Consider the following 12,272-nt stretch of genomic DNA (forward strand, 5'->3'; position numbering starts at 1 on the left):
TTAGACAATGAAAACTTTTCAAAGACGATATTCTCTCTCATGTCCAAGTCAGACATTTCCCTGGAGATATACAGTGGCTTGCGAAAGTATTCACCCCCCTTGGCATTTTTCCTATTTTGTTGCCTTTACAACCTGGATTTAAAATGGATTTGTAGGGAGTTTGTATCATTTGATTTACACAACATGCCTGCCACTTTGAAGATGCAAAACATTTTTTATTGTGAAACAAACAAGAAATCAGACAAAAAAACGGAAAACTTGAGCGTCCATAACTATTCACCCCCCGAAAGTCAATACTTTGTAGAGTCACCTTTTGCAGCATTACAGCTGCAAGTCTCTTGAGGTATGTCTCTACAAGCTTGGCACATCTAGCCACTCTGATTTTTGCCCATTCTTCAAGGCATAACTGCTCCAGCTCCAAGTTGGATGGGTCCCGCTGGTGTACAGCAATCTTCAAGTCATATGAGGATTCTGTGTTATGCACTACAGCCCGTTACCATATATGTGATTGAATATTATCTGCTGTTGGCTTGTGTGGATGTATGTATGTGTTATGCAACATAGCTGACTTGAAACATTGTTAACAGTTTCAGGGCCATGGGCCTTTCTCATGATGGAAAAATACAAAATAAGATGAAGACATAAGAACTGTGCAATGAGTTGGGGGGGCACATTCAGAACGTAGTGTTGCGAGAACAAACAGTCTTTTGTTAGATAACAGGAGCCAGGTGCGAGATAACGATATCGAGCATGAGCGCATAGATATTCTTCACATCAGGTTGAGAAGGTTGTGGGAACATTGTGCTAACGGGCTGGGACCAGCCTCTGCGCCAACAATCAACGATAGGCTGGGTGAGATTAAACCACGCCCAGTCTCTACTCTGACAGGCCGGCTCAGAAGCAGGAACTATTTCTGTCAGGGAATATTTATAATATCTTTGTCAAGAACAAGTCAGTTCTCTGTTTGTCCTGCGAGGTCAGAGAGCAGAGAGCCCATATATACGAAAATTGCATTTACCACTTATTGCTTAGCTAATAAAAAATACATAGTATACAATCGGTGACTCATTGTCATATTTATCCTGATACCAGATTCGAATTGACGCAACTCTAACAGTCATACCACAGATTCTCAATTGGATTGAGTTCTGGGCTCTGACCTTAAACCACTCCTTGTATTTAGCGCCATCCATCACTCCATCAATTCTGACCAGCTTCCCAGTCCCTGCCGATGAAAAACATCCCCACAGCATGATGCTGGCACCACCATGCTTCACTGTGGGGATTGTGTTCTCGGGGTGATGAGAGGTGTTGGGTTTACGCCAGACATAGCGTTTTTCTTGATGGCCAAAAAGCTCAATTTTAGTCTCATCTGACCAGAGTACCTTCTTCCATATGTTTGGGGAGTCTCCCACATGCCTTTTGGCAAACACCAAATGTGTTTGCTTATTTCTTTTTTTAGCAATGGCTTTTTTTCTGGCCACTCTTCTGTAAAGCCCAGCTCTGTGGAGTGTATGGCTTAAAGTGGTCCTATGGACAGATACTCCAATCTCCGCTTTGCAGCTCCTTCTGCGTTATCTTTGGTCTCTTTGTTGCCTCTCTGATTAATGCCCTCCTTGCCTGGTCTGTGAGTTTTGGTAGGCGGCCCTCTCTTGGCAGGTTTGTTGTGGTGCCATATTTTTTTCATTTTTTAATAATGGATTTAAATGGTACTCCGTGGGATGTTCAAAGTTTCTGATATTTTTTTATAACCCAACTCTGATCTGTACTTCTCCACAACGTTGTCCCTGACCTGTTTGGAGAGCTCCTTGGTCTTCGTGGTGCCACTTGCGTGGTGGTAGCCCTTGCCTAGTGGTGTTGCAGACTCTGGGGCCTTTCAGAACAGCTGTATATATACTGAGATTATGTGACACTTAGATTGCACACAGGTGTCATTTATTTAACTAATTGTGTGACTCCTGAAGGTAATTGGTTGCACCATATCTTATTTAGGAGATTCATAGAAAAGGGGGTGAATACATATGCACGCACCACTTCTCCATTTTTTTTTTATTGAAACAAGTTATTTTTTAAATTTCACTTCATCAATTTGGACTATTTTGTGTATGTCCATTACATGAAATCTAAATAAAAATCAATTTAAATTACAGGTTGTAATGCAAAAAAATAGGAAAAACGCCAAGTGTGATGAATACTTTTTCAAGGCACTGTACACCTTATTGGCACAATGTAAAAAGCCAACTATCTTTTCTATTATGGTATGTTCTATTTAAGCTCTAAGGCCCGAAGGGGTGTGGGTATATGGCCAATATACCACAGCTAGTGGCTGTTCTTAGGCAAAACACAACGCGGACACAGCCCTTAGCTGTGGTATATTGGCCATATATCACAAACCCCGGAGGTGCCTTATTGCTTTTATAAACTGGTTACCAATGTAATTAGAGCAGTAAAATACATGTTTTGTCATACCCGTGGTATACGGTCTGAAATACCACAGCTGTCAGCCAATCAGCATTCAGGGCTCAAACCACCCAGTTTATAATGATTGAGAGATAACTGTTTATTCCTATAGGGAATGGCCCTTTCTCTCAGGGAGAGAAATTATTTGTTTACGCCATTCCCCACAAGAAAATGGCAGGCAGTCAGTGGTACTTTATGATAACAAAATAGCATTGTCTATTTCTGTGTGTGTGTTGTGAATGTTACAGGGGTGAGGTGAGTTCTGTCCTTTTCAGAGGTGTAAAGGTTGTTCCAGAATGATGTGTAATGAGCTGAGTTAATGGAAAAGTACATTGTCAAATCAAATACATTCAGCAGCTTCTTGGAATCCTATGTGATTGTTAAGTGCTTTCCACAAACTCCACGACCTCATTCGTTTTGATTTTTGCCATAATTCCCTTCCATCGAGCCAGGAAATCTGACAATCATACCAAGTCAGGATTTCATTTTTTTGTTTTTGCAAAGAACATTAAGAATATTTTATTAAGAACTTCAAATTATGTCAGGTGTCAAACAAAGGCCAGGTCATTTTTTTAAATCAAGTAGCAATATTCAAAGTAGTACATTCATTCAAAAGAACAAGAGAAAATAAATAAATGAGAGGAAAGGAAATGAGAGAAATAAATGAGGAAAGTAAATGACAGGAAAGGAAATGAGAGGATGGTGAAAAAATATTAAATCTCTGAGGGATTAAAGGTGTGTGTGTGTGTAATGACAGAGGTGAAGATTCACAGTTATCACTAAGAGGAGCGACAGGAAGAGGTGATATGGTACTTTCACTCTGGCTCTTATAGTTGTAGCCTTTGTTTCATGTTTAGCTTGCTTCTGGCGAACAGTGGGAGACTAAGTGCTCTTGGTATATTGCATCTTTTTACAGAAAGAGGTTGCATTTCCTTCGTAGGCTCTGTATACCAGTTGCATTCACAATAAGGGAATTAGAGTGAAGTGTGTGTGTATGCAAGTGTGTTTTAATGTACGTCTGTGTGCGTGTTTAGATGTGCACCGGAGCCACGACATTACCTTGGTGTCACCTCACCGCCCAGCGCACAGGGAATTGTGGGTCGTTTTAATTAAGCACTGCAGAGGCTAATGTGGGTTAAACACAGCCCAACTCTCCACTCCCAGCTCTACTCTCTAATCTGTGAAGATTACACTCTAGCTCTCCAAAGAGACGTATACAGCAGACTGCTGTTGCCTCCTAGTTCTGTATGCAGGGCCAGTAGTGTCTAGATGTTCAGAGGGCCAGTAGTGTCTAGATGTTAAACAGAGGGCCAGTAGTGGCTAGATGTTCAGAGGGCCAGTAGTGTCTAGATGTTCAGAGGGCCAGTAGTGTCTAGATGTTCAGAGGGCCAGTAGTATCTAGATGTTAAACAGAGGGCCAGTAGTGTCTAGATGTTAAACAGAGGGCCAGTAGTGTCTAGATGTTAAACAGAGGGCCAGTAGTGTCTAGATGTTAAACAGAGGGCCAGTAGTGTCTAGATATTCAGAGGGCAAGTAGTGTCTAGATGTTCAGAGGGCCAGTAGTGTCTAGATATTCAGAGGGCCAGTAGTGTCTAGATGTTCAACAGAGGGCCAGTAGTGTCTAGATGTTCAGAGGGCAAGTAGTGTCTAGATGTTCAGAGGGCCAGTAGTGTCTAGATGTTCAACAGAGGGCCAGTAGTGTCTAGATGTTCAACAGAGGGCCAGTAGTGTCTAGATGTTCAGAGGGCCAGTAGTGTCTAGATGTTCAACAGAGGGCATGTAGTGTCTAGATGTTCAACAGGGGGCCTGTAGTGTCTAGATGTTCAACAGAGGGCCAGTAGTGTCTAGATGTTCAACAGAGGGCCAGTAGTGTCTAGATGTTCAACAGAGGGCCAGTAGTGTCTAGATGTTCAACAGAGGGCCAGTAGTGTCTAGATGTTCAACAGAGGGCCAGTAGTGTCTAGATGTTCAACAGAGGGCCAGTAGTGTCTAGATGTTAAACAGAGGGCCAGTAGTGTCTAGATGTTAAACAGAGGGCCAGTAGTGTCTAGATGTTCAACAGAGGGCCAGTAGTGTCTAGATATTCAGAGGGCCAGTAGTGTCTAGATGTTCAACAGAGGGCCAGTAGTGTCTAGATGTTCAACAGAGGGCCAGTAGTATCTAGATGTTCAACAGAGGGCCAGTAGTGTCTAGATGTTCAACAGAGGGCCAGTAGTGTCTAGATGTTCAACAGAGGGCCAGTAGTGTCTAGATGTTCAACAGAGGGCCAGTAGTGTCTAGATGTTCAGAGGGCCAGTAGTGTCTAGATATTCAGAGGGCCAGTAGTGTCTAGATGTTCAACAGAGGGCCAGTAGTATCTAGATGTTCAACAGAGGGCCAGTAGTGTCTAGATGTTCAACAGAGGGCCAGTAGTGTCTAGATGTTCAACAGAGGGCCAGTAGTGTCTAGATGTTCAACAGAGGGCCAGTAGTGTCTAGATGTTCAACAGAGGGCCAGTAGTGTCTAGATGTTCAACAGAGGGCCAGTAGTGTCTAGATGTTCAACAGAGGGCCAGTAGTGTCTAGATGTTCAGAGGGCCAGTAGTGTCTAGATATTCAGAGGGCCAGTAGTATCTAGATGTTCAACAGAGGGCCAGTAGTGTCTAGATGTTCAACAGAGGGCCAGTAGTGTCTAGATGTTCAACAGAGGGCCAGTAGTGTCTAGATGTTCAACAGAGGGCCAGTAGTGTCTAGATGTTCAACAGAGGGCCAGTAGTGTCTAGATGTTCAACAGAGGGCCAGTAGTGTCTAGATGTTCAGAGGGCCAGTAGTGTCTAGATGTTCAACAGAGGGCCAGTAGTGTCTAGATGTTCAGAGGGCCAGTAGTGTCTAGATATTCAGAGGGCCAGTAGTGTCTAGATGTTCAACAGAGGGCCAGTAGTGTCTAGATGTTCAGAGGGCCAGTAGTGTCTAGATGTTCAACAGAGGGCCAGTAGTGTCTAGATGTTCAACAGAGGGCCAGTAGTGTCTAGATGTTCAACAGAGGGCCAGTAGTGTCTAGATATTCAGAGGGCCAGTAGTGTCTAGATGTTCAACAGAGGGCCAGTAGTGTCTAGATGTTCAACAGAGGGCCAGTAGTATCTAGATGTTCAACAGAGGGCCTGGAGTATCTAGATGTTCAACAGAGGGCCTGGAGTATCTAGATGTTCAACAGAGGGCCAGTAGTGTCTAGATGTTCAACAGAGGGCCTGGAGTGTCTAGATTTTCAACAGAGGGCCTGGAGTATCTAGATTTTCAACAGAGGGCCTGGAGTATCTAGATTTTCAACAGAGGGCCTGGAGTATCTAGATTTTCAACAGAGGGCCTGGAGTATCTAGATTTTCAACAGAGGGCCTGGAGTATCTAGATTTTCAACAGAGGGCCTGGAGTATCTAGATTTTCAACAGAGGGCCTGGAGTATCTAGATGTTCAACAGAGGGCCTGGAGTATCTAGATGTTCAACAGAGGGCCTGGAGTATCTAGATGTTCAACAGAGGGCCAGTAGTGTCTAGATGTTAAACAGAGTGCCTGGAATATCTAGATGTTCAACAGAGGGCCAGTAGTTTCTAGATGTTCAACAGAGGGCCAGTAGTATCTAGATGTTCAACAGATGGCCAGTAGTGTCTAGATGTTAAACAGAGGGCCTGGAATATCTAGATGTTCAACAGAGGGCCAGTAGTATCTAGATGTTCAACAGATGGCCAGTAGTGTCTAGATGTTCAACAGAGGGCCAGTAGGGTCTAGATGTTCAACAGAGGGCCAGTAGGGTCTAGATGTTAAACAGAGGGCCAGTAGTGTCTAGATGTTCAGAGGGCCAGTAGTGTCTAGATGTTCAGAGGGCCTGGAGTATCTAGATGTTCAACAGGCCTGTTGTGTTTAGATGTCAACCCTGTGGGTGTGGGGTGGTGAGGGCAATTGGGGGACTACAGACTGAATATTCATATTCTATAGTATGTGGAAACGCCTTCAAATTAGTGGATTTGGCTATTTCAGCCACACCCATTGCTGACAGGTGAATAAAATCCACCACACAGCCATGCAATCTCCATAGACAAACAGTGGCAGTGAAATGGCCTGTACTAAAGAGCTCAGTGACTTTGAACGTGGCACCGTCATAGGATGCCACCTTTCCAGCAAGTCAGTTCGTCAAATTTCTGCCCTGCTAGGGCTGCCCTGGTCAACTGTAAGTGCTGTTAATGTGAAGTGGAAACGTCTAGGAACAACAACGGTTCAGCCGCAAAGTGGTAGGCCACACAAGCCTGCACAGAGCCCTGACCTCAACAACATTGAACACCTTTGGGATGAATTGGAACTCCAACTGCGAGCCAGGCCTAATCGCCCAACATCAGTGCCCGACCTCACTAATGCTTGTGGCTGAATGGAAGCAAGTCCCCGCAGCAATGTTCAACATCTTGTGGAAAGCCTTCCCAGAAGAGCGGAGGCTGTTATAACATCAATATTAATACCCCTGATTTTAGAATAAAATGTTAACTTAGTGTATCACCTCCTCCCACTCGCCACTGCCACCGGCCATGTCTATCACACAAAGTCTGTGATTAGTGCCCAATGTCAGTACTGGCCTAGAGCAACAGGCCACCCACAGAACATGTTGCCACTCTCTCCAATCTCTCACTCTACGCGCGCGCACACACACCTCCTTTTAAATCCATCTGTGCCACACTAAGGGACACTCATTCCCATTGGCTGACGCAGTATAAATCATAGGACATTCATTCAATCACAGGACAGTGGCGCCACCCCGTTACATCACCCGCCTCTTACAGCAACCACCATCAGCTTTTTAGGGCAGTTAACCTCAAAAGACTAGTATTAGGACAGAAGGAGAGACAGGAACGATAAAGAGACACATAGCAGGAGAGGATAAAATAAAGAGAGATATACATCTCCCATTGCTCTACGTGTCCGTCAGTTGTTTTTCATAATCGCTGGCTAATTGCCTGTCGGCAAAGGTAGCACTCAGCCCTGCCGTCCCCCAGTTACATAAGAGGGCTCCTGTGAATAAGGATAGGGAGAGGGAGGAAGAGAGAGGAGGGATAGAAGGAGATGGAAACAGCCTGAGGGTGAAAGTGGGAGACAGGAGATGCAGGAGACAAAGGGACAGAGACAGAAAGGAGAAGGGGATGAGAAAGGGGAGAGAATATTAGACAGATGGAGACAGAGGGAGAGTGTGTGTGACAGCTGTGTGTGAATGAGATGCCCGGAACCAAGGTGCCAGTCACACACCACCAGGGGGACACGTTCAGTGAGTGCGCAATGCAGCCAGACTAGGGGGGACAGAAAACAATGCAACACACGTCGTTGCATCAGGACAAAATCACAACCTTGCCCCGGACGCAAACATCCCCTCTCTGTAATGTCAGTGAAAGGACAATGATGCAGTATCCCTCCAAATAGACAATACTCAAACCCTCCAATCCTCTAAACACCAGGACAAGCTGGAAACAGATGTAACAGGATCTAACCATACACAACTCTAGTGACTTTTAACCCTTGACCTTGTCAAAGAGGAGGTCCAATACCATATGAGCAACTTCGTACAGCTGTAGAGGCAGAAAGATAAACATTAGCAACTCGAACTTAAAAGAACAGTGAGCAGACCACTAAGTAAGAAACTCGTACTCCAAACAGTCTAATCAACCATGATAAATGGATGCACAGAACACTGCATTAGAATCAGAAAGCATTACAAGATGCATTCTAGAAAAAACACCCAGCTGTCAAAGTGTCTTTCTACATTGTGAATAGTTCTGTGTAGAACCATAATATAAATGTCCACATGTTGCGGATGTCAAGCGGATCTATGGCTCAATGGTGGGTGTCATTGGACAGAATTAATGGAACTGACCTGACCGTATGACCAATCAGAGGTCAAAGTTTATAAATGAAGGCACAGCCGTAATGGTTTCCCCTGAGTTGAATGTGTGTTTCAGACTCATTCAATCCACCAGTTGTTAGTGTCATCATCAAATAATTCAGTTGTTACATTTCAAATCATGTTGCTAAAATGTATGACACCACCTCTACTTTTAATCATCTCTCTGGCAGAAAGTCTAAAACACATTTTTAGTTTCCAAAAAGGGAGAACGGTGATTGGTCTGTTAATGTCCTTTCCAAAAGCATCATGTAGGCCAAGCCTTTGATCTTCAGTCAGAACATTGCTATACTAAAACACTGTTTAAAAGGGAATCGTTGCATTAGGGGTTTTTGGAGCGGACGCACAAATGCAAGCTAGTTGACTGTAATATTTTACCACACACACACACACACACACACACACACACACACACACACAAGGGCTTTCATGAACAATCAGTGAAGGGTTGAAGAGGTGAGCTGAACACTAATTCTGTGCTTTAATCGTGAATACATTTCCCAACACACACACACGCTCGCTGAGAAAGAGGATGAGTGAGCAGTGGCTCATTGTGTAGGGGCGGGATATACTGACGCTCTGAACCAATGGGACTTCCTGAGTTGTATGAGTGACAGTCCCTCTGACCGAACCAATTTAAGGTTCCTCAGATCACCATGCCAATGGAATGATTTCGATATATTTACAAAAAATGCCCTTTTCCTGACATCCTTTGAAAAAGAATGGAAAGAGAAATAACTTGGAATTTTGCTTTAGGAGCAGCTATGAACAGGAAAGAAAGAAGTCCGATATAATTACAAAGAAAAGGAAACTTTTCCCATTGAGGATCATGACAATAACAAACCGTATCACAGTATCCTCTTTCAAAATTAAATAAACATTTTTTTGATCATATTTGTATTTTTTTCCCGGTATACTATATCACACAGTGATAACAAAGAAAGGAGAAATCTACAGCCACGTTAGCTTCGTGCAAAAACCACATACACAGGCACGCCGCATAGGCAAAGATTAAAGCAAGACAATGCATACAAAAATATAGAAAATCTCCAATGCAACGCAACACCTCTTCACTGAAACTAGGTTTCTGTACAACAATTTCTCCACCAAACAGCATCTCTTTCATCAAAGGGTCACTTCTGGAACATTCTATTTGTGTTTTTGTCTTCGTTGTTTTTTAAGAGAAACATTGGTCTTAAGAATTCCATATAGGAAACCATAGAACCAAAAACAAAATATGGTAGCTATAGTATGTCATTATGATGTTTAGTCATAATGATATTCAGAATAATTATAATAACATGTTGAATGATAGAAAACTAGTACAATAAAAACATATCATTTCTGTCATCATTTGTGACAAATATTTTTTTGTTTTTAAAATACATATTTCCTGTCACTTTTAAGACATTCCAGCATTTGCTCATAACTGTTGGTGACAGGTTACATACGGTAGTTTGGCATACTCAGCAAGCCATGCCCAGAAGGATGCTAGGGGTCGCGCTCCCCTTCTCAGACATCGCATGCATCATCCAATGGTTGCGTGCCACGTCATCGACTGTGCTGTCGGGCACCAGATTGGTGGATCATATGTGGTTAGCTGATACGCAAAATACCTATCCAGGCATTGTAAGATCTGGCATGCGTCAGCAACGCTTGGGCAGAGGAACGTGTCCAACATCTCTTGCAAAGGAGAGGAAGGGCTTCAGGTTTCAGGATGCAGTGGAACCTGTCCACCAATGGGATATACTGTATCTGGTTGGGGGCAGAGGAAGGGAGGGGTTATACAGAACAGCCCAAACTACAAAACCGACGTGCTCAAGACCAGGTCAGCACACAAGTTCAGTTCAGCACTTGCAAACACATGCAGAGATATTTCAGAGTTTTAAGGTTCAGTCTTTTTCCTGTCAGTTGTGTCCCTTTCATTTTTTAGCAGTCACTCGCTTTCTTGTTGTGGGTGGCTGGAGCACTGAACCACACTGGCCAATCCGTGAGCTCCTTCCTGAAACCACAGACCAATCGTTGGGCTTGTTACCTGTGACAGCCAGTCCTGCTCTCCTGCTTCACATTGATAGAAAAGATTGTTTGGACGCCTCAAGACAAAAATATATTGATACATATCAAATGGTCAAGGGGGCAGGCGGGTAGGGGATCGACATGATGCGATGACGCCAAGACAGAGAGGTTACACTGCAGTAAGAGTTCAAGTCATGAAAAAAACATGCAGACAGGTTTAGACATGTCAGAGGCCATGGGAGGGACGGAGACATGTCAGAAGCCATGGGAGGGACGGAGACATGTCAGAGGCCATGGGAGGGACGGAGACATGTCAGAGGCCATGGGAGGGACGGAGACATGTCAGAGGCCATGGGAGGGACGGAGACATGTCAGAGGCCATGGGAGGGACGGAGACATGTCAGAGGCCATGGGAGGGACGGAGACATGTCAGAGGCCATGGGAGGGACGGAGACATGTCAGAGGCCATGGGAGGGACGGAGACATGTCAGAGGCCATGGGAGGGACGGAGACATGTCAGAGGCCATGGGAGGGACGGAGACATGTCAGAGGCCATGGGAGGGACGGAGACATGTCAGAGGCCATGGGAGGGACGGAGACATGTCAGAGGCCATGGGAGGGACGGAGAGATGAACAACTGATGAAACAAAAATCAATGACAGGGTAGTCATTGGTTTCTCTGCTCTCTCCCCCTATCCTCCTCCTCCTCCTTTTCCTCCTCTTCATCCTCGTCCAGAGACACCACCCCGGAGGAGGCTACATCTGAGACCTTCCTGTGGGTGGCATAGTCAGGTGGGTACACCTCGCGCTGTCCTTCTCCCTGGCCCACGGTGCCCTCATAGTCTTTGCAGGGCGTACCTTCGTCTTCCCCGGGCGACAGATAGGTCTCGGAGTAGGTCACAGAGTAGCAAGGTGACTCCTCCCCCCCCGGCCGGCTCCTCCCACCCCCCAGGTTGTTGAAGTCCCCTCCCCCTCTAACCCCCTGCCCCACCCTCTGGAGGCGGGCCAACAGCAGCTCCTCCCCCCCTTGCAGGGCCGAGAGGATCTTGGCAGCCAGCTCGGCGGTGTTACCGTAGTTGTTGCAGCAGTGATGGGTGAGATCTCGCAGTAAGGGGTGTTGCTCATTCAGGCTATAGAGGCTGGAGCAGAGGGTGTCTGTGGAGGTGGGAGAGGGCCTCTCTCCCCCCTCTCCTCCTCCTGCCCCCTCACAGCATGGCCCCCGCAGACCCAGGTGCTGACACACCTGACTTTGAAGAATGTCCCTCAGGTAAGGAGGCACCTCTGGATACAGAGAAGAGGGAGAAAAGAGACAGTAAGTATACTGAATGACCCTGCTAATGTCTGACCATGCCTGATGAGGTCAGGTCACGTAGTCAGGAAAAACTATGATCTCTACTGATGAGAGCAATGTATTGTTATGGAATTATAGCAGATTCATTATTTAATGAAACTAACTTATCAGGCTAAATCTGGAAAGGGTGAAGGTTATTCAAGCTGATCTTAGATCTGTGCCTTTGGGGCAACTTTTCAGCCATATTCTGTAGTGTTACGGAATAAAATACATCATACTAAATTAAAATAAATGACATTATGAAGCAAAACAAAGCAGTCATATTTGGTGCAGTGGAGTAAGCAATCAGCCTAAAAGCATTGGCATCCCCACACACAACCATACATATACACACACGCAGCCAACAAACTGTCTGCAGCAAAATAATCAAATTAAACTTGCAGGAGGGATATCAAATTTCACCGGAGACCAACTTTTTTTGTGAGAGGACGAAAGTAGGGCACTGGGACAATAAGAGTTACAGACAGCCTCGTCACCACACAGACAGAGGAGACAGAAAAGGGGGATGGGGGAAAGGATGTGCAGGGCCTGGAGG

General features: G+C 45.1%; 1 protein-coding gene across 1 annotated transcript in view; it reads right to left on the minus strand.

The window, feature by feature from the left end:
• Window positions 1–5,486: 5,486 nt before the first annotated feature.
• The window catches only part of LOC115141956 (protein FAM131A-like), a 30,355-nt gene continuing 23,569 nt past the window's right edge, over window positions 5,487–12,272 (minus strand). The window contains 1 exon segment of the mRNA XM_065000479.1: window positions 5,487–11,667. Coding sequence (XP_064856551.1) covers window positions 11,054–11,667 — 614 coding nt within the window. The 3' untranslated portion in view covers window positions 5,487–11,053.

The sequence above is a fragment of the Oncorhynchus nerka genome, linkage group LG14 (genome assembly GCF_034236695.1).
Source record: "Oncorhynchus nerka isolate Pitt River linkage group LG14, Oner_Uvic_2.0, whole genome shotgun sequence".
Taxonomy (NCBI): Eukaryota; Metazoa; Chordata; class Actinopteri; order Salmoniformes; family Salmonidae; genus Oncorhynchus; species Oncorhynchus nerka.